The sequence below is a fragment of the Adiantum capillus-veneris genome, chromosome 8 (genome assembly GCF_014529385.1).
Source record: "Adiantum capillus-veneris isolate H3 chromosome 8, ASM1452938v2, whole genome shotgun sequence".
Taxonomy (NCBI): Eukaryota; Viridiplantae; Streptophyta; class Polypodiopsida; order Polypodiales; family Pteridaceae; genus Adiantum; species Adiantum capillus-veneris.
The window spans coordinates 139,562,701-139,585,875 of record NC_140938.1 but is presented as its reverse complement, the minus strand read 5'-3'; the positions used below and the strand labels follow the sequence as shown (position 1 = coordinate 139,585,875).

General features: G+C 44.6%; 1 protein-coding gene across 1 annotated transcript in view; it reads right to left on the bottom strand.

Annotated features, from left to right (window-relative positions):
- LST8-1 (Transducin/WD40 repeat-like superfamily protein) overlaps window positions 1-20,491 on the bottom strand; it is a 158,827-nt gene extending 138,336 nt beyond the window's left edge. The window contains exon 1 of the mRNA XM_086518566.1: window positions 20,201-20,491. Within this exon, the coding sequence (XP_086374692.1) occupies window positions 20,201-20,308 (108 nt within the window). The 5' untranslated portion in view covers window positions 20,309-20,491. The remainder of the gene's footprint in view (window positions 1-20,200) is intronic.
- Window positions 20,492-23,175: the final 2,684 nt, after the last annotated feature.

Here is a 23,175-nt window from a genome sequence, read left to right as displayed (position 1 = left end):
GCCTGTACTCTCGAAAAAAATCATGTCCATCATCCGGTTAAATGTCGCATGAGCATTGGTTAAGCCAAAAGGCATCACCAAAAACTCAAATAACCCAAAACTCATCCGAAAAGCTGTCTTGTAGACGTCTCCTGGCACTATCCTGATCTGATGATATCCACTTTTCAAGTCAATCCTGCTAAAGTACAAGGATCCTTGTAACCTGTCGAGTATATCATCGATCCTAGGAATCAAAAATCTGTTCTTGATGGTGATTTCGTTGAGAGTGCTATAATCGATGCACATTCTCCAAGATTCGTCTTTCTTCAAAACCAACAACACTGGAGAGCAATACGGTGAAGTACTAGGCTGGACAAGACCCTTTTCCAAGAGGTCTTTCACTGGGTTTATAATCTTTTCATTCTGTACTCGGCTCACACGGTAAGGTGGTCGATTCGATGGCGTGCTTTTGATCTTCAGGCCCTCTGAAAAGCAATCGGCATGAGTGTGGAGAAAAATCTTGGCGTTCTTTTGATCAGGTCAAAACATATTCAACCTTTATCCATCGTTCAATTCTCTCCCAAAAGAATGAGGAAGAAACTGAAGTTCATCAAGTAGAATCTCTAAGCCCTTCATTTATCAAAGTCGCTTTCTCGGCCCGGTAGTCAACCACGGCGTAGTTCTTGTGGTACCAAGGGATCCTGAGTAGAATGTCACTCGCGTGCCCTGAACACCCCTGTCATTGCAAACAAAGTTTGCCAATGCTCGGTGTAATGGCAACATCCCATCCGGGTGCCAGTCGAACTACCACCGCCTGTGGCGTCATTCTGTTGGGCGTATTTCCAAATCGAGCCGCCAAGAGCTTCTGATCCTTCACTTTGCCCCAAAAGCGGCAAAGTTTGTACTTTCATTCATTTAATTCGGTTCAGGTCCCACGCCATGTGGCACCAAATCTGCTTTTCTATCTGCCTTTTCTGCCACATTGCTCAGCTGCTCTCGAACTCTCAGGCCTGTCGTCGTTCTTATCATTCTGTTCTTTCTGTGTCTTTTTAGGGCACTTCGCGGAGATATGTCCATGTTCCCCGCATCCAAAGCACTTCCCCTCTCTAATGAAGCGAGCTCTCTTCTCAGGAGTAAGCTTGGGTCGTGCATCCTTTTTCTCTGGGTTGGTCTTTTTTCTTTCTACTTTCATTCCCAGAAGTCTGTTCTGCTCGTTGTGTCATAGCCTCATCTATGGGGTAGGTCAGACTGCCAGAGTGAATGGCAAAGCCCCGCGTCACATGACTCATCAACTCCTGAATAGAAGCTGACTTCTGTTCCAAGCAGTGATCTCGGATCTTTGTAGGTAGACCCAAGGTAAACCGCTCAATCTGTTCTCTGAACGAGATCTTCTTGAATGAAGAGGCGGGTAGAAAAGAGCTCCAGAATCTTTCACAATAAGCATTGATTGTATCTTTGTTGGTCATCCGAAGATGGTTCCAAGCAGCTCGTATATCTCGTTCAAACTCTTGCATCAGCCATGTAACTGGCGCAGTCTTGTTTATAAGAAGCGTGGACCACCAAGTACGAGCATTCCCCTTAAAGTAAGAGGCAACTCTCCGAATCTTGGAGTGCTCTGAATAGCGTCCTCCCGCGAAAGCAATGTCAAACTGCTGTATAAAAGACAAAGCCTTCGAAGCATCTGAGTATCCTGAAAAAGTATCAAACTTGATCGAGTGGCCAACTTCCTTAAACTCTCGGACTTTCTTGCTTTTATCTTCGAGAAAGTCATATTGATTGGCTTTGTAAAAATTCTTCTTGTTCGCATAAAACTTTCCGTCATCAAAATCTGAGCTGTCTATAGATGAGTCCTCAGTAGAACTGTCAGTCTCTGGGTGAGATGTAGCCTTCTTTGCCTTTTTCTTGCCTTTCCGAAGTTTTGTTTCTTGCTTCGCTTTTTTACCTTTTCTGTCTTCTTCGCTCGAATCTAAAGAGCTAGCAGAACTGTCAGAAGAAGAAGAAGAAGAAGAAGAAGAACTGGGTACTCATTCAAATCGAACACGCTTCTTCCGTTCCTTTGCCTTGTCAAAAGTCGACTGACGACCCAAATAACCCTGGAAAGTCAGTGCTTTTCTTCTGCTTTTTGCCGTACTTTTTGGCTTTCTTTTGCGCGTCAAAAAGCTGAGCAATCCGTGCATCAACCACGGTCTCTAGTTCCTTCTCCGTATATTTTCTTGTAGGCAGAAGGTTTCTTGAGAGCGGGTTTCGGGAGTGGTGTTGTGGTTCTCTGCCACTCCATCTGTACCTCTTCCAAAGAGGTCTGGGTCACATATTTTGCCATCTTTGGGTCTTTGGCAAAATTGAGCATCATCTTTGTTGCATCGCCAATCAATCGACGACGCTCCATCTCTCTTTGCTCCGCCTCAGTAGGCCGATGCAGGCCATACTCTCTGTCTGAATCTTCGTTGTGATCCCAACCCGCATCTCCAGATGCAGAGGGAGTCGACTGATCATTGCCTGAAGCCATAGGTGCCGCGGAAAAAAAAAATCGGGGATCGGATTTCCCGTAGAAGAGAAATCGGCCGTGCTCTGATACCACTGTAACAGACTTGGACACTCCAAGTCAAGAATCAACCGCGACAGCACCAAATAACCACTTCAAAACAATTCACAAATCACAATAGATTTGCACTGGCCCGGCGGAGTTCCGTGCCTAGAGATATTGGCCCCAAAGACTGGCACCCCTTTCGGTATTTCTTTTTGTATTAATCAATCATCAAAGTACAAGAGAGCGGTTAGGGTTTCACTCTCACACTCTGCGTCCAGATGCTCTGAGAAGTGAGGTCCTCACCACTAATTTAAAGGTACAAGGGATGCCCAAAAGCAGAGCCCCAAAAGCTTTTAAAATAAAAAGCATCAGTTCTCTCTCTTAGAGAGTCTCTTTTTTTTATAAAAAAAGCAAGTTCTCTCTCTTTCTCATGGCATGGAGAAAAAGCAAGATTCGCGTCGCTCATCATTATTATAAAAAAAAAAGTTTTTTTTTCCCTCCGCGATTTCCGGAAATTAGGGTTTCTGGCAAAAATTAGGGTTTCTGTTGTCCGCCACGTCATCACTTTGTGACAAATACAAAAAGAAATACCGATAGGGGCGCCAGTCTTTGGGGCCAATATCTCTCACGGAACTCTGGCAGGCCAGTGTCGAATCAAGTGTGAACTGTGAACTGTTTTGAAGTGATTATTTGTGGTGTTGCGGTAGATTCTCGACTTGGAGTGTCAGAGCACGGCCGATTTCTCTGCTGCGGGAAATCCGATCCCTTTTACGCGGCACTTATGGCTTCAAGCAAAGACCAGTCGACTTCCTCTGCTTCCGGAGATGCAGGAAGAGATCACAACGAAGATTCACTCGAGGAGTATGGCCTGCCTCGGCCTACTCAGGCGGAGCTCGAAGAGATGGAGCGTCAACAATTGATCGGCGATGCAACAAAGATGATGCTTAATTTTGCGAAGGACCCGAAATTTGCAAAATATATCAGCCAGACTTCTTTCAATAAGGTGCATGCGCAGTGGAGCAGGCCACAGAGCCACCCCTCAAACTGGCCCTGAAGGAACCTCCTACTCCGAGGATGTACACAGAGCAAGAACTAGAAGACGTGGTTGATGCACGAATTGCTCAACTTTTTGACGCGCAGAACAAAGCTAAAAAGCACGACAAAAAGCAGAAGAAAGACGCTGACTTCCCGGGTTATTTGGGTCGTCAATCTACATTTGAAAAGGCAAGAAAGCAGAAGAAGCGTGTTCGATTTGAAGAAGTACCCAGTTCTTCTTCTTCTTCTGAGAGTTCTTCTAGCTCCTCTAACTGGAGCGAAGAAGACAGAAAAGGCAAAAAGCGAAGCAAAAACCAACGCTTTGAAAAGGGCAAGAAGAAGGCAAAGAAGCCTAAATCTTGCCCCGTGGTTGAGAGTTCTACAGAGGACTTGTCTAGTTCGGACTCTAATGACAGCAGATTTTATGCAAAGAAGAAGAATTTTTATAAAGCCAACCAGTATGACTTTCTGAAAGACAAAAGCAAGAAAGCCGAGAGTTTAAGAAAGGTGGAGAGTCAATTACATTTGACACGTTTTCTGGTTATAGAGATGCTTTGAAGGCTTTGTCTTTTGTAGAGCAGTTTGACATAGCTTTCTCAGGAGGGCGTTACTCAGAGCACTCTAAGATTCGGAGAGCTGCCTCTTACTTTAAGGGGAATGCTCGAACTTGGTGGTCCACGCTTCTATTAAACAAGACAGCGCGAGTTAAATGGCTGAAATTCAAGAGGCTTTTTATCTCTTCTTGGCTGACTCGAGAGTATGAACACGACATACGAACTGCTTGGAACCATCTTCGGATGACCAAGAAGGATACAGTGGACGCTTATTGCGAGAGATTCTGGAGCTCTTTTCTACCCGCCTCTTCATTTAAGAAGATCTCGTTCAAGGAACAGATTGAGCAATTTACCTTGGGTCTTCCTACAGAGATCCGAGATCACTGCTTGGAAAAAAAGTCAGCTTCCATTCAGGAGTTGATGAGTCATGCGAAACGGGGTTTTACCCCCGGGGGATTCACCATGGAAAACTTACCGCACCACGTAAGTGCAGGGGAGGGGGGTTTTTTAACAAGTTACATAAGCATATAAGTTAGGGGCATGCCCCCAACAATTTATCTCTAAGCTTAAAAATAAGGGAGGGGGTATCATATTTATTGGATGGGGTGGGGGGGAGAGAAGTGAGAAAAGGGAAAAATGAGAGGAAGTTTTTGTATTCAAAATCATGGCTTCCCAAAAGAGCCTTCCCTCAAACTTGTGAGTCAATATATACAAAGATATGCAAGAACTAAAACTGCTTTGTATCAATTGCTTGTTTTGTGTGAGTATAGTTCAATTGTTGAGGGATGAAAGCTACAAAGAGTTCGTATAGAGGCAAAGATATATGCAAGAACTAAAACTTCTTTGTATCAATTGCTTGTTTAGTGAGTATAGTTCAATTGTTGAGGGATGAAAGCTATAAAGAGTTTGTATAGATGCAAATTCACAGGGAGAATCTAACACAACTTTATAACCATGTTTTTTGAGTAATTTAGATGGGTCAGAATTGGATGAGTAGCTAGAGTGCAGGCTGAATGGGCACATAATTTGAAAGTCAAACTAAGACACATAGAGGGTACATCTATCTATCAACAGAAGTGGTTCCTTAGTATGTTGCCAATCACTATGCTACACGCTCTTTGACTAGTTTTACTCTATTAGATCATGTGAGGCCTAAATTTTATATGTAAGATAGGGGTATGCTAGTTTTCTGCATTGATTGTCGTATAAGCGTAGAAAGGGGGGTCATATTCCCTAATATGAGTCGTATATAGGGGTTTTATCAAAGTTCTCCGCTCGCAGGTGGCGTCCCGTTTTGTTTATAGAGTGAATCCCCCGGGGTTTTGCCATACACTCAGGCAGTTTGACCTAGCCCACAGATGAAATCATCACGCAAAAGGCTGAATAGACTTTGACAAATGAAAGTAGAACGAGGAAGAGCAATCCAGATAAGAAAGAGAAGGATGCACGACCCAAACTTACTCCTCAAGAGAGGGCTCGCTACATAAAGGAGGGGAAGTGCTTTGGATGCGGGGAAACTGGGCATATCTCCGCAAAGTGCCCTAAAAAGGCACAAAAAGAACAGAACGACAAGGACGACAAAAGGCCTGAGAGTTCGAGATCAGCTGAGGAACGTGGAAGAAAAGGCAAGATGAAAACAGGACTAGTTCCAGATTGCGTGGGTACCGATCCCAGCATGATGGACGAGAGTACAAAACTTTGCCGAGCTTGGGGCAAAGTGAAAGAGCAAGAAGCCCTGATCTTCTTTGATGGAGGAGCCAAGGCCAACTTCATTTCACCGGAATTGGCGGCGCAGCTCGAGATCACTCCCGGTCGGATAAAGCCACTTGCAGAGGCAGTTCTAGCGGCACCCGGCAAGGACGTAGCCAACTCTTCGAGGGGGAAGGCGCCATTTGAGATTATTGAGGTGCTGCGAAGGTTCCACCCTTCCTAAGCACGAAAGATAAGATTTTTGAAGCCGATGAGTACAAGCGCGACTTGGACACGGCTTTTGCCAAGGTCCACAAGGCTTTGCAGAAATCTCAAGAAAGACAGAAAAGGGCATCAAATCGCCATCGTCGCGATTTAAAATTGAAGAAGGATGATTGGGTGCTCTTACGTTTTGAGAAGGCACGCCTGAGAAAGAAAAAGGGAAAGGAGAGGCTTTTTCCAAAGCTTAGTATGAGATACTACAGACCTTTCTAGATCTCTGAAAGGATCAATGATGTCTCCTTACGACTGAAAATGCCTGACACTTGGGAGGATTCACAATGCATTTCATGTGAGTCTCTTGAAACCTTTTAAAGGTGATGTGCCCGAAGATGGGGAGCCTGATGAGCAACCCGAAGTGGAAGAAAACGAGGAGATTCTTGTTCCTAAACAGATTTTAGCACATAAGGACAGAAAGAAAAAGGGTAAAGCAGAGCATACACACACACACCCTGGCTGGCAGACCCGAGGAAATGCAGCAAATGACACGTGGCATATTTTCGAAATTCGCACTGGAAAATGCTGACGTGGCAGGCAACGTACGGATTGGCTGACGACGTGGCAGGCATGTACGACAGTCCCGTAAATCACGCTGGCAGATTTCCGTAAGGTAGCTTTTTGGCTTGCTTTTGTCTACTCATGGCAGAATTTTGGACATGCTTTTTATTCTACGCAAATTGAGAGTTAGAGAGAGAGAGAGAGAGAGAGAGAGAGAGAGAGAGAGAGATTTCGTTTAAAAAGCTTTGCTCTTATTGTGCCATACTTGAGAGAGAAAAAGAAAGCTCTTGCTTTATTTTTACAAGGCTTTTGATTTTCAGCTTTTGGGCTCTGCTTTTAGCATCCCTTGTAATCTTTAAATATGTGGGCAGAGCCTCACAACTGAGAGCATCTGGATGCAGAGTCTGAGTGTGAGCGCTTGCCTACACTCTTGTACTTTGAACATAGATTAATACAAAAAGAAATACCGAAAGGGGCACCAGTCTTTGGGGCCAATATCTCTAGGCACGGAACTCCGCCGGGCCAGTGTCGATCAAGTGTGAACTGTGAATTGTTTTGAAGTGATTATTTATGGTGTCGCAGTAGATTCTCGACTTGGAGTGTCCAAGTCTGTTACAATCTGTGGGTGGAATGAGGACGAGAACTGCAACCACGTGTCGATATTCTCGCAGACTACCCTCCAAAACAAACTCATAAATCGGGGATCTTTGTCCAAGACTATGGACTCAGGCATGCCATGTAACAGAAAAATTTGTGAAACAAACAGTCTCGCCAAATGATCAAACTTGACCATCTTCTTTACCGGAATGAAGTGGGTCTGCTTGCTAAATCTATCAATAACTGTCCAAATGCCATCATGCCCACTTTGGGTCTTGGGAAGATCGAAAATGAAATCCATAGCAATGCTTTCCCAGGGGCGGGAGGGTATGGGTAAAGGCTATAGAAGTCTTGGTGCCGTATGCCTGTCAAACTTGACCTTTTGGCATACTAAGCAACTGCAAACAAACTCGTCCACATTCTTATTGAGCCTGGCCAGTAAAAGTAACGCTCAGCACCCTTCAAGGTGGTATCTATGTCGTGGTGGCCCGAAAAAGGTGGACAATGGCACTCTGTCAAAACCTTTTCCCTCAAAGGTAATGTAACACACAACCTCGTTTTCCGCATCAAATAGCCGTCCCATATGGAGTAGCCCGCAACCGTCTCCCCACTCCGTATCCAGTGAAAGATGTCTGCAAAGTCAGGATTTGTGGCGTACTGATCTACCATATCCTCGAAGCTTCGATGATGTATCACGGGAATAGCCAAAACAAAGGGCTTTCGAGACAATGCATCTGCCACTAAGTTCTTTTGTCCCTATGTCACATGACACATCCAACCCTATGTGTCCGTGGACAAGCTACAGCACGACAAGGGTTCAGTCAGTCCAGATTTAGGAGTGTTCTGACACTTTTGTGAGTCTGTTCGCAAACCGTGCATGCCAAGGCACTTAGAGTAGATGCATATCCTCCGGTTGCACACAGCATGATCATAAGCATTCCCATCAGAATCCTTCAAAAAAAATTCCAATGCACTTAACCTATTTTCCCTATTTTTGACATTTTTCACTTATTATTTTAAGTGACTTTTGTTGGGAACTGAGTAGGGCAATTTGGGTAAGATAATATATAGGCAAACCTAGGCTAGCACTAATTGGGAGAAGAGCAAGGAGAACACAGGCCACAGGCAGCAGGTTCCCCCTCTCTCTCTCAAGCAAGACCCTTTCCCTCTTGGTGGCGTTTTTTCCTCCAAGCAAGACTCCCATCTCCCTGGCGTTTTCCAGCAAAGCTTCATCGCCATAGACTCCAGCACCATAGCATTTTCAGCACCAGCCTCATCGTCAGAAAACCAGCGTTTTCAGCTTCAGAAACCCAGTGTTTTCAGCTTCAATAGACCAGCGTTTTCAGCCTCAGACAGCCAGCATTTTCAGCCTCAGAAAATCAACGTTTTGCATCAGCAAATTCAGCGACAAGAAGCATCCCAAGCATTCAGTTTTAAACCATAGTCTCGTCCTCGTCGTCCACACCGTCGGCATCGACATAGCCCCATTTAGATTTGCATCAGCATCTTGTACCAGATTGTGCAATCATAAGTACACCGCTCTCGCCATAGAGAGTGGGGCCCTTGGAGGAGGGTTTTACAACGCCTCTGGTGTTGTATTCTTTTCACTATCTCTCAGTCTCATACACTTTTATGCACAGTGTCCATTCACTTTGTTTGTGTCCATTGCACTCTCATTAAGAACAGAAGGCTCTCCCTTCCATAAAAACAAAGGAACCTTGAGCACAGTTCGGAGCACTCATCTTGAGCAAAGTTCAACATTCATTCTGCTGCACCTTACATTGGTATCAGAGCTTTGGCAGTGTTCTGTATCACTCAAGGAAAGAACCACAAGAAACACAAGAATTTTTTTGCTTGTTGCGGTCGCACGAACTCAAGTTCACTTGGGCGTGTCAATTCCTAATCGTGTTTTGAAGAGTGACAGGAATCCCAGAAAAGAAGGGCTTGTCCAGCCTCCCCTTGTGCTTCTTTTCACTCATTGAGAGCGGACCGTGCACTTAGCGGCCGGCCAATCAACGTGAGGTGGGAAAAAGCAACCTTGGTGTGAGCGCAAGGCCACCAAGGGGTGCACCCGTGGAAAAGAGCAGAACTCGGGTGAAGAGAAGATCCTTCTCGAACACAGATTGAAAGCTAAAGAAGAACCTCAAGACCCCCAAGAACCCAAGAACCCAAGACCCACAAGAACCCAAGTTTCTCGTGAACTTAAGGACCAAAGATCACAGTGCATGGTCATCACCCGAAGCAGAATGGATACTTCGCATGGAGGTGATAAGCATGAGAAAGGTGGAGGTTTTTCCGACCCTCCCCCTTCCCCATCTACGCCAAGGATTGCACTAACTCCTATGGAGGAGTTAAAGCAGCTGTTTATGGACAAGAAGTTAGAACGCGAAGCAAGAAGAGTAGAAAGAATGGCAAAAATGGATCGCACACACGCAAAAAGAAAGGCAGCCATAGAGGGTGAGCATGAGCAAGCGCGACATATACAAGAGTTGTTGCGACTCTTTTCTCAAGTGCAGGCACAAATGCAAGAGATTCGGGAAAAGGAGACTCTCTCTCTCCAAAGCATAATACACAGGATTTGCATGATGATAAGCATGATGATTTGCATGATGATTTGAATGATAATGATGAGCATGATGATTTGGATGACAATGACAAGCATGATGATTTGCATGATCAAGATGTGATTTCTCACAAGCATGATGATTTGCCTGAAGAAGATGTAATTGTTCACAAGAAGGATGAGTTAGTGGATACTTTTTCTAGTGCAGCTAACCTCATTGCAGAGACAATCAATCACGAAGCACCGATCTTGGCTCTTGAGCCTAGGTCCAAAGAACCCTTACAAGAAGTACTATGTGTTCGAATGATTCGTCAGCACGCATTGCTTTGTATCCGGTGAAAGATGTCTGCAAAGTTAAGATATGTGGCGTACTGATCTACCATATCCTCGAAGCTTCGATGATGTATCACGGAAATAGCCAGAACCAAGGGCTTTCGAGATAATGCATCTGCCACTAAGTGCTTTTGTCCCTAAACATGGGTTATCTGAAACTGGAATTGCGACAAGATCAGTGTGACATGAAACGTTTCGTGGTTTCGGTCGTTTCGGGGTTTCGAGATTTTGAAATGTTTCGTTTCATAGCGTCAAAAACATGAAACAGGTTTCATAAACGACATTAAATTATATATTAATAAAATATGATAAATATGTATACAATGTAGCACACATGACTCTAGACTTTAATGTCCACGAGAGAGAGAGAGAGAGAGAGAGAGAGAGAGAGAGAGACGTGCTCACTGCTCACTGCTTAGAAGCGACTTCAAGCAAGCACGATCAAAGAGATGTTCAGTATTGATGAAAGTTGAAACACAGCCACTAGTTTCATGAATCATAACTGATGCATCATTGATTCATTTAGCAAAGTATTGAACAAAGTTCAAACTTAATTCAATGTCACAAAACATAAGTTTTAGGGACCACAATCATCTGTTAACTGGAGCTAGACCTCAAAAAAATGGAAAAAAAGCCCCAATTTTAAACGTTTCATAAAAAATGCATGTCCGTTTCATGCGTTTCGGCAAAACTTTTCATAGGTTTCGGGGTTTCGGGGTTTCATCTGCATGAAACGCGTTTTTATGTCACACTGGGTCACAAGATGTTAGCCCACCGCATCTGCTTTTCCGAGAGTTGCTTCTCCGACAAGAAGCAGCATAAACTCTGATGATCTGTGAAGACGGTAAATCAGCTCCGAGTAGATAGTGTCGCCACTACGTAAGAGCATGGATAATTGCCAATACTATAAACTCATAATGCGGAAGTCCAAGACTTCGTGACAGTGTTAAATGCGGAGGTCAATTCGTGGCACGATCTCAATCCATTGATCCAAAACTCTACTTCCCACGTATCGGACCGAGTAGGGTTGATCTGCTGAAACGGTCAGGAGCTTAAGATCCTGTACCACACGAGAGGAAATAAAATTATGAGTAGAGCCATTGTCAAATAAAACCGTTACGGTTTAGCCACTGATCTGCCCTTGCACACGAAGGAGATCATGCAAACCAAACACGGTCTTATCGACTTAACAAGCCTAGCATCTACGTGCGTTAACATGAAAAATCTCTAGATTAGAACAAGACAAAGTACCTGGCTAGTCGATGATATTTACCAAAGTTTTTGTTCCTCCAAAGATGCTTGGAAGTGACTAATCTTAGAAGTGACTAATCTGATGACCATTTTGATCCTCAACAGTGACTAGAAGTGACTAATCTGATGACCATTTTGATCCTCAGCACAAGAAGCCTTGCCTTTGCCATTCTCCTTGAATTTATTCTACCGAGGTGCATTTGATTGATTTGAAGCTACAGATGGAGAGAAGCCTTTAAACTTTGACGTAGAAGTGTCGGGGTTAAAGGTCTCCCCCTATCGCGGGAGTGGTTTTGGCGGGATCCTTTTACTACAGCCGATCATCCGGCCTTTCTTGTAGCACATAGCACAGCTTAGACATCACAAAATGACATTGCAGAGAGACATTCGTATTGCTGCAGCAGCAGACCACTGACAAGAGGATTGTCTCACGACTGAGTTCTTTGCAGATTTTTGGGGGTGCTTGTGGGACTACAGACAACCGAGGAGAGTCATTATGGTTTAGTGGCTAGCTTTCCATCGGGCTACTACAACTGGGAGTTGGTTGGTGCACGGCAGTCACTCGGTTGCATGCACTATGTGACCATACACTTGAGACACAGCGCCATTGTATATGGGAGAGCCTTCCGTGCTTTAGTGAAAGAATGTGCAATGACCAAAACACGAGTGGAATGCAAACTGTGAGTGAGTGCAAGAGAGTGCTAGAGAGAGAGAGAGAGAGAGAGAGAGAGAGAGAGAGAGAGAGAGAGAGAGAAAAGAGACGACACCAGATGGGGTCCCAAACCCCCTCCAAGGGCCCCCCTCCCTATTGCTAGAGAGGTATTTGCTTTAGATTGCACAAAGGTCTAATACAATGCTTCTAGATGCTGTGGTACTTGACGACAATGATGTCGACGAGGACAACGAAGGCTGAGGGCTGAAAATGAAAAACGCTAGGGCTGAAGCTGGCTGAAATCTGAGCGCTGTCCTAGGGCTGAAATCTGCAATTGTCGGCGACGACGACGGTGACGAAAGCGACGACGAGGCTATGCTGAAAACTGAAATCGATGGTTGATCTAGTAGCGCTTGGAGAATCTGGCGAGGGAACGGTCACGGGACGGTGTGGTACTGCAAGGCGAGGCTGATTTGCTAGGCAAAAACGCCAAGGGCTGAAAACGTTGATCTTGGAAACGCTGAAGTGCTGCTGAAAACGCTGATCTTGCTGGAGAAAACGCTAGAGGGCCTGTTGCACATGATGGCACTGTGCTCTCACCGTCTGTCTTCTGCCTTTTCCTAGCGCCCAGGGGCCTCCGTTTATACTTGCCTATGAGTGGGTCGAACAGCCTTCCAAATAGCCCCACGATTCATAAAATTAGAAGTCACTTTAAAAAATGACCCATTTAAGAGATAGTTCATATGCCCTACAGCTTGGATTCATGCAATGGTATAACATGCTCATGCTAGGTGTGCATTCAGAGGGTATGCAACTACTCTTGGTGCCTAGACATGCACTGTCCGCGTACAGGCTCACAAGGTTGCCAGAATACTTCCTAGGCTTCCTAAACCCTAGAAGTAGGAACAACTTGTCCACATGCACATAGGGTTAGCTGTGCGCATGACAGTTTTGGCATCTCAAGTGAACTGCCCAATGTGGTCCCATTATTTATTTTAGCTTTTAGGTATTTAAATTTTATTTTACTTATTTCAATTTGTCAAAGTCCGGGTAGGGCAATTTACTGAGGTTGCTATATAAGCTTAAAGCAACCCCTTGCCTCCATTGTATACACATTCAGTTATTCATTGCCAAGGTTGATTGGTTCAGGAGACTCTCTCTCTCTCTCTCTCTCTCTCTCTCTCTCTCTCTCTCTCTCTCTCTCTCTCTCTCATGCTCACTCCTTGGTCTCTACGCTTCCGCATCGTCGACTTTGACATGGGATCAGAGCAAGGTCGTGCTTGAAGAGCCCTCACGTAGAGGAGCAAAGTGGAGGAGAAGAACCTCATCGCCCGCGTTGCTTTCCCATTCCCTAGTCGCTATCTCTTGCATTTTAAGCAGTGGCGCCAAAAGCACTCCTCGCTAGCAATTTCAAAACGTTGTCCGCAGCCCTTCATTCCCCCCTTCGCAGCGAGCGTTGTGAGAAGCTCGGTCAGCTAGCACTTGTCTGCAACACACTTGGACTGCCCCTCTGCCTCTTGCTGCGTTTCAAAACGCTAGCTGCCGATTCTTGCCGGTGACGCCGCCCCCCTTTCCCCTATTGCGCGTTTTGAAAACGCTGCCCTTCCTGCGCCTAGGTGGCCCTCCCTTGGCGACGGCATCAAGGAATCCATTGGTTTTGACAGGCATCCGGCAGTGAGTCCCTCTTTCCCTTTTATTCTCCCCATTTGAAGCCTACCATTTTACAAACGTTGAGGGCTGTGAGGGTATTCTTTATGAAAAGAGAGGCCAAGTGGATTTCGGAGCCTCGTTTGGCATGCCTTGAGGAGCAGCTTGGGAGACGGTACAGACTTAGATCGGCTTGGGACTAGTGCGGCCTTTGGAGGCGAGGACCTTAGAGCCAAAGAGAGGGACATCTAAAGGCGACTTTAAAGAGCCCTCGAAGGAGTTTTTGGAGCGGCTCGGAAGAGGCGAGTAGATTGATCTTGCGACTTGTTCGTGCAACCACCCTTGGAGTGCAAGAAGGTTTCTCGGAATTCCGGTTCTTGCAACTTCATCATGGCCCCCCCTTGCTCGAGCGCCCGCGACGACATCGACCAAAACCAACAAGTGGCTATGGATAGCAGATCCACCATCCAGTTAGCGGCCTATGCATTGTCAAAGTTCTTAGGGAAAGCGGTAAATTTTTTGGCTCAAGATTAGGAAGCCAAAATGTTAGGTGCAACGGAATGAATGTTTGCGCTTTGCTCAAGATGAGTGCTCCGAACTGTGCTCAAGGTTCCTTTTAGTTCATATGGAAGGGAGAGCCTTCCGTTCTTAATGGAAAGTGCTATGATCACAACAAAGTGGATGGACACTGTGCGTGCAAGTGTATGAGACTAAGAGAGAGAGAGAGAGAGAGAGAGAGAGAGAGAAGAGAGATACAACACCAGAGACGTCGTAAAACCCTCCTCTGAAGGCCCCACTCTCATCAGCGAGAGTGGTCTACTTATGATTGCACAAAGTCAACAAAGTGGATGGACACTGTGCGTGCAAGTGTATGAGACTAGAGAGAGAGAGAGAGAGAGAGAGAGAGAGAGAAGAGAGATACAACACCAGAGACGTCGTAAAACCCTCCTCTGAAGGCCCCACTCTCATCAGCGAGAGTGGTCTACTTATGATTGCACAAAGTGGTACAATGCGTATGCAATGGACTGATGCAACTTGGGACTATGCCAATGACGACGACGGTGATGACGACGACAACTTTAGGGCTGAAATCTGTGATCTTCTATCTGTTGAATTTCGGGACTGTTCGGTGGCTGAAAATCTCTGTTTTGGCTGCATTTTTATGGGCTGAAAATGGGGATCTTCTGCAACCAACTAGGGCTGAATCTGTTGCTGTCCAATAGGGCTGAAAACGCTGACCATCTGATGCGGGCTGAAAACCAAAAACGCTGGGCTGCCTTCCTAGCGTTAGTGAAAACGCTATGCAAATTTGATGTGCTGGCGATGAGGGGAATCTGCAAACGCTAGGGAACTGGAAATGATGGCGATCATGGCAAATGTTGAAAACGCTAGAAATGGGGAGGTACTGCTTAGGTTGTCCAAAAACACTAGGCTATGGGAAGCTTGGCGCTTGAGGATTCTTGCTGAGAAGAATGCCTGTTGAGCGAGAAGCTCCTGCTACCTCTTCTACCAAATAGTGCTAGCTCTAGTTTGCTTATATACAAACTTAGCAAAATTGCCCTACCTACTTTTGTTGGAAAGTCACTTAAATTAATAAGTGAAAAATGCCAAAAATAGGTAAAATAGGCTAAATGCACTGGAAAATTCCCTTAAAGGATTCTGATGGATTCTGATGGGAATGCTTATGATCATGCTGTGTGCAACCAGAGGATATGCATCTACACTAAGTGTCTGGGCATGCACGGTCTACGAATAGAGTCACAAAAAGTGTCAGATCACTTCCCATCACGCTAACCGCGAGGCATCTCAGTAACTGCGAGGCATCTTGCTAACCGCCAGGCATCCCCCTACCCGCGAGGCATCCCGCTAACCGCGATGCATCTTGCTAACCGCCAAGCATCCCGCTACCCGCGAGGCATCCCGCTACCCGTGAGGCATCCCGCTAACCGCGAGGAACAAAAGAGAGCCGATAACCTTAGCTTAATCTCCGCTAACCGCGGAATCATCTCGCTACCCGCGAGGAACAAAAGATATTCTTTCAACAATTCTTCTCTTTAAATGATTCTTCAAACATGATAAACCAATTCTTCATATCAATCAGAATCCACTTATCAAACAATAACAATTTGTTAAGAAATAACAATTCAACAAACAGTGATAATTTATCAAACAGTTCTTTCACTAATCTATGAGAACATATGCTTCTTTTTTGTGATAAATCACGTTTCTCGGACAGTTTAAGGGATTCCCTATGCTTAGCTTCCCAAGTCAAACATGAATAGCAATGCATAATTATAAATTTGTCTTACCAGTATAGCGATATATTCGATTACCTCCCATGTTTGAGGTTGGACAGATTCGACTTCTTCCGTGGCCTAAACCCTAAGAAGAACAAGTAACACAAGAAGAAGTCCTACCAACTTATGAGGACCCCGTCCGATGGGGCCCCAAGTGACATAAAGGATTAAAATAAAGCTGGACTCTCACACACACACAAAAGACTTGCGCAAACTGATGACGTGGCAGATTTTTGAAAATTGCGCTGACATGATGACATGGCAGGTTGTACGGATTTCCTGTTTTGCGCTAACTGCTGTATGGACTTCCGTGATTTACGCTGGCAGCTTTTTGGCATTGCTTTTGGACCAAAAGCTTTTGAGTTTGAAGGCTTTTCATGTAAACTGCTTTTCATAGGCCAAGGCCTTTAAGTATGTGCTAAGGGCTCATTCTTTGGCACGCTTCAGTGAGAAGGTGCAAAGCGCGAGTACCGGCATTGTACTGTGTTGATGCAATATAAAGAAACACCGAAAGGGGCGCCAAGGTTTGGAGCCAATACTCTTTGGGGTGGAATTCCGCCACTCCGTGTCGCGTGTCGTCTCTCTCTCAATTCAGTTATTATTAAAGTGCTAAAAGTATGTTCAGTCTATTCTTTTCTATTGGCACGTGGTGCCCGCCTTGTGACACAAAGGCAAGCTGGATAGAAATTACGGTAATAAAGATTTGACAGAGAAGATCGGCATGGCACATGTGGCGGCGGCCACGGTGGCCTCGACGTTAGATTTCTAGTCAAAGTACAAGCGTCACTACTATCTTCAACCAAAGAGAGGCTTGTGAGTGGCAGGGAGGGGCAAGAAGTGCTCCGTATAACTAATTTGGACCCTTGTGTTGGAGTTCAAGTTATCGGTGTTTTAACCCGTAGGTCGGAATTCAAGGCACATGCATCTGGCAGGGAACCAATCAGACATATCTAAAACACTATGAATGAGTGCACCAATCCATTGTTGTTGGTCGGTTCATGGACAGGATGTGTTCCACATTTCATTATCTTGGAGTTTTATATTTCGGGCATGATGTGTTCACAGTTCACTAATGGGGATTCTTGGATGTAGTGTCGTCTACAGTTCAAAGTTTCTCAAAGGCAACCGATGCTCAAGATGGCATTATTCTCAGGTACAAAGTTGAGGGGAGTAACACCGAGGTGTATCCAATTGGTGGCCACTTCTGGGGTGTCCATGGTAGCTTCTTCATCGACTTGATTCAGGTGCAGCGGAAGAGAATAAGGATTTGCTCGGATTTAGTACGCCGCACACAAACACAAGGGACACTTTACTTCTCTTGAAAGAACTGAACTGAACTGAAAGAAAGAGAGAGAAAAGAGATGTCCTAGGGATGTTGGGTCCGAAACCCCCTTGCTCTGTTGCCAGAGCAAGTACTTTCTTTATTTTGCACAAATGCGACTACAATGATGCTAATGCTAATGGGTACTGATGCTACTGATGCTGAAGGGTATTGATGCTACTGAGGTACTGAAGGGGTCTTTGTCGACGACAATGAAGTCGACGACGGTACTGTGTCGAAGACGATGATGTCGATGACGGTTCTCTGTCGAAGACAGTGATGTCGACAACTAGTACTGATGGTCTATGTCAACGACGATGATGTCGACGACGACGACGACGACGATGGTGACTATGACGATGACAACAATGGTGTCGTCGTCGTCAAGTCCGGGACTGTGATGACAATGATGAAGGTGTCGTTGTCAAGATAGGGATCTGCGATGACAATGACGAAGGTGTCAAGGTCAAGATAGGGACTACGATGACAATGTCGACAATGGTGTCGACGACGATGGCGTCAATGCTGAAAACTAAAAACATTAGATGTTCTGCTATGGATCTACTACTGTGGCAGCACGTAGCTTGGATCTGCAACCGCCGAGTCGCACTTATGTTGAATGCATAAACACTGGTTGATCTAGCTGAATTCTGAAAACACTAACTAATCTGCTGAATTCTGAAAACGCTAGGCTGATCTGGATGGGGAATCTGGCGAGGATCTGCGACCGGGTAGGAGCGGGTTCTCGCGAGGCTAAGGCTGAAAACTGAAAATGCTGGTGGTTGATGGCTGAAAACGCTAATTTGCTGTTGCTGAAAAACGTTGGGCTGAGCTGTTGAGAAAACGCTGGGGAGCTTGAGGGTGCCTGTCGGTCTGCTGCGGTGCCTGCCCTTTCGGTGTCCCTGCTTCTTCTGCTTCTACTGAAAGCCCAATGGTTTCTTTTACAGCTCTTTAGCAATTTGCCCTACTTACTTTTCCAACAAAAGTCACTTATTAATAAATAAGTGAAAAATGTGTACTTTGGCAAAAAGGGTTCAATGCTCTGAAAAATGCTCATGCTAACTGACTGTGCAAGAGAGGGTAAGCAACTGTGACCGGCCTGGGCATGCACGTCCTGCTAGAGACTCACAAAGTGCCAAGCTAGGTCCTACGCTAAGACTGACACCATACAGCTACCACGTGTCACTGTTGCCAATCGGGGTGTGTGTATGGGTCTGCTGCCCCACTTTGTAAGTGTGTCCAGGGCCATGCCACGTCACCCATTTGTGACAAACACTGGCTATGCTCATGTGCAATCAAAGGGTATGCAACTAATCAAAAGTGCTTAGACATGCAGGTGCTGCGTACAGGCTCACAAGGGTGCCAGAACACTTCCTAGGCTATCCTGAAACCTAGAAATAGGAATTAGCTTGTCCACATGCACATAGAGTTAGATGTGCACGTAACATGAATTCAAGGACTTCATCCATAAAACGAAGGCCTTGGCGGATCCAAAGGTCATTCTACATATTCTTTACCTTTTCAAATTGCCACCGGCATACCAAAACGAGGTATTGCACAATCCCGTTACATCACTTGAGGACAACTGCAAAGTTTGCGAAGAAGTTTGACAATACTTTGGCCGTGTCAGGGAGTGGCCAGAGGGGCCCACGACTGAAGGGCTCTCCAAGTACAATGAACCATAATGTCCATGACTGAGCTTTCCATCGATGTCTCTCCGCCTCTAAAAGGTAATGAGAAGAAGAGCATAGGGCTCTGAAAGCTACCTAGCAAGGATCGTGCCTTCTGCACGCTATACAAAATATAAAGTCGTATCAGCACACTGTACTTCGCATGCATGAGCTGGTATGTAGGAGGGACCCTAACCATGAAGGAGCAAGGAAAATGGGGATGCGGCAGAGCACAAAGAAGGGGTGGAGATGGAGAGGCACAGCAAGGAGGGGAGGAGAAGCAAGCCGAGATGCAAACACAGCGGGGGGTGAAGGTGGGAGAGGAAGAGGAGCAGGTGATGGAGGTGCAAATGTAGCCGGGGTAGGTGGAAGAGGAAGAGGTGGAAAATCTATCTCCATGGCAAAATGTGGTGCAGCTGCTAAAGAGGCAACCTGGGGTGTAACCGGCTGAGCCTGAGTCCGAGTAGTACGCCGATCCGCTCTTAGATGGGAGTGGCCAATACTTGTGAACCAGCAAGAGACACCATATGCGGGGGTGGAAAATAACATATGCCACACACACACTGTCACACACGTAATCAGTATTGCACGTTATTGTCACTGCCACTCAATGAGGAGAAGCAAAGACCTCTGCTTTATGAGTACTCTTTCAATATTTTTATGCACCATGCCACATGATCTTCTAGCATGCTCATAGTCCTCCAAAAAATGCCAAATGATCTTCTAGCATGCTCAAAGTCCTCCAAAAAATGGTCATAGTCTTCCTTTGTTGGGATCCCAAGGCCACTAAGAAATCTAGAAAGACCTCGTTCTCTATGATGACATGGTTGTATTGCAATCTAGCATTCTGACTAAAAGGAATGTTTACGTTGATTCTTGGCATATAAACAGAAGGTGTGATTTCCTGGCGGCCTTCAACTTAATGTTAGAATTCTCTTGGCAACACAAGGTTGGCACATACCTCGCTTTTCCACAGGTTAAAGGCAGTACTCCATTCAAGCGGTTTCTATGCAGCTTCTGATCTTTGACATGAGCCATTGTGGACATCAACATTGCTCAATTTATACAGTATAAAGGAGAAAACTACTTATCTCCTCCTTAAACCCTTTGAAAAATACAGTAAAAGAACTCTTTTCCACCACTAATACTTACTACTTATTGATCAACAAGCAGACTAACTTGAAACCGAAAGTGTCACAAAGCCAGCTGGCAATGCTGCTTCAGGCAATGCAAGCTTCAGCGTCTGGAGATGCTGTCACACTGTTTAAATTCCTCCTACCGTTGCACAAAGATGAAAAAGGAGCTCACCGAGTCTGGATATTGAAGAGTGCGGTAGCATCGTCCAGTGGGGGCTTCCCAGAAGCGGATGGTGTGGTCGTAGCCAGCAGTGGCCAAAATTACCGAGGACTGTGGCATTTCGATCACCTACTCATCTCAACTACTATCCCATCTCTGCAAAGACCCAGAGCTACGGAGATGGCGAGCTTAGGCGCATCTTGTCATACCCCAAAAAAAAAAGGAACATTTGTAGTGCTGCTCCCGAAACGCAAATTAGGAGACAGGAGTCTTACTAAAACGTTGGGAAGTTTGGTTTAAGTGAGATGAGGATGGGATCGAGGGCATCTCTAGGTTAACTAGGACTAGGTCCTCATGTTTCCCCCATTGATTGGAAGTGCATGTAGTATCGTGGATATGCTCTCACGGTGGTAGGACGGTTTCAAGCCCTCCACAGCTCGCATTTATTTGGGCCATTGATCCTCCTTAGCACGAGGCCCTAACCATGTCATTCAACCCCATTGCTTCTCTCATCCTTATGGACATCAATTGCACTCCTTGCTATAGTGACAAACAAGAATGCCAAAGTTTTGCATCGAAAATAGCCGCGGAATCAAAAAAATTCCATGCTAAATCTTCCACACATTACTTGTATACATTGAGTTTATACAACCCACAAAAAAATTTATGAGATGCCACAGTAGCTCATCAAATTTGCATGGTACATATGTCATCCACAAACTTGACTACATGACCAAGTTGCGCAACTACAAACACAAACAAAAAATTGTACATACAAAGCATTCGAAAGTGTGAAAGAGCTACCACCTGTAGTAGTAAGCACAATCTTCCCAATTCCCCTGACTAGATAAGAGGCATTGTTGACACACGTGGCATTATTCCCACTAGGGATAGTCTCAAGAGAAGTAACAAATCACCATTAAATGTAAAGATTGCTTAGTTGGCCATTGGCAAAGTACCACAAATAATGCATGAATTTTGTAATACATGTGTCATGAATAGATGGTTCATAATAAAATTGCACACTGAAAGTCCATTCTGTATCGAACACAACATTAGCCAAAGTTGCATTGGAAGAAGGATCTACCATGATTGCATGTGTCTGTTTCTTTTGAGCCTCTTTAGCCTTAAGCTTAGGGCATTGCTTGATGAGATGATCATTTGTCTTATAGTAATTACATTTCAATTTCTTTTTTCCTTTATCAACAAACTTCTTAGACCTACTGCTATTTGAAGAAGCAGTGGTTATGGGGCTAGGCATGCTACCTAGAGAAGCGTTAGAAGTGGCAATAATGGCATTTTTCTTTTGTTGTGTACTCACAAATGCTTGTTCAACAACACGATACTTAGCCCTATTTTTCTAGATTAGGAATCTTGCAGCAATACAGAGATAAGACCATCAAGTTTCACATCATCTACCCACTTATCACGAGCCTAAAGGTGGAGGCAAAAGTCTGATAAGAATCTCCCAAGGTGTTAACAACTATTTGCATAAAAGTAGCATTAGGAATAACCTGACAAAAGCAACTAGTTGTTCATTGAGCCCCCTAAGAAATTCATCCATATCATCCTCCTTCTGCATAACTTTGGACTCTAGCTCCTTAAGCTGGTAACCAACTTTTGCCAAGTTAGTACTTGCATACAAAGAAGCTAGCCTATAATATGCATGTTTTGATGTTCATGATGGGTGAATGTGTGGATTAATGGAACGCTTAATGGAAAGTGTAACCAGTGCATGAGCTTGCACATCCTAAGCATCTCAACATGCTTGCTCAATAGTAGGTAGAACAATTCTAGCAACACAATTGCTAGAACCTACCCCATTATCCACCAAACATGTACCCATGGAACCTTGTCTTACATCATAACCTTGCACAATGATCCATCCCTTTGTAACAAGGACATGTTGCATCATGTATGCCCAAAGTGGGTAGGTTTTCCCATCTAGTTTGTCATCAATAAATAGCATGTGAAAACATCAATTGTTGTTATACATAGCCAATAGCTACACTTGATGCAAGAACTACATGTAGTGAAGAAAAACTTCACATATCCAACCTATGATGTATAGCACAACCCACAAAAAGACTATAAAGTTTGTATTTTGCAACAAAAAAAAAATGTCCCAAGACTTGCATGTGCTGCCAATAGTGAAAACCAAGGTCAGAATGAGCCCGAATCAAAATTTTGATAGCCCTATGATCAAAGATCTCACCCAAAGGTTATGTCACCCTCGGAATGCTCACCAACAATCACCTCAATCAGATAACGTGAGCCAAAGAGTTGCTGACAACACTGCTCTAGATACCAAAGCCTGCTTTGATACCAATTGTTGGGAATGCACAAATGCACGCGAAGATGGAGAAGATGAAGGAGAAGCTCAAGAGCATACATGAAGTGGTAGCACTGAGTGTATCAATACAAAGATAAGACTTGCCCTAGAGTGATGGATGTATATACAAGCGAGCAAAAAACCCTCCTAAAGAGGGAAAAAAGTGCCTTGGTGATCCTAAGTTTGTTCACACAGATCACTACCATAGTATGGTAGCAAGACTTGCCACTAGATAACTAAGTCTTATAGAGAAAATCTTTAATGAATTGGATATAAAGTTAAAAGGAGAAGGAAAAATGGGCTGCTCAAAGTATGTAGTTGCTTTAAAGTCCTTTTTTTTTTTGCATACAAATAGGAATTAATGCTGAGACAATATCAATAGGTCAAATAATTAGTTGAACAAGTCATGATGCCTTTAGTTTGAATGGTTGCATCTAAGAGTAAATATGATGCTTGATAAGGGAATGCATACACCAATGCAAATCCAAGTTTTTAGATTTTTTGTGGATTACAAACCTAGAGAATATAGACATGGCATTACAAAGGTAAGTTCCAAGCCTTACAGGAATACAACTAATTCATGAATTGGGGGGTAAGCCCAAGGTATTTGAAAGCTTCAAAATTCTCACAAGAAAAAACTAATATAAAGATATCA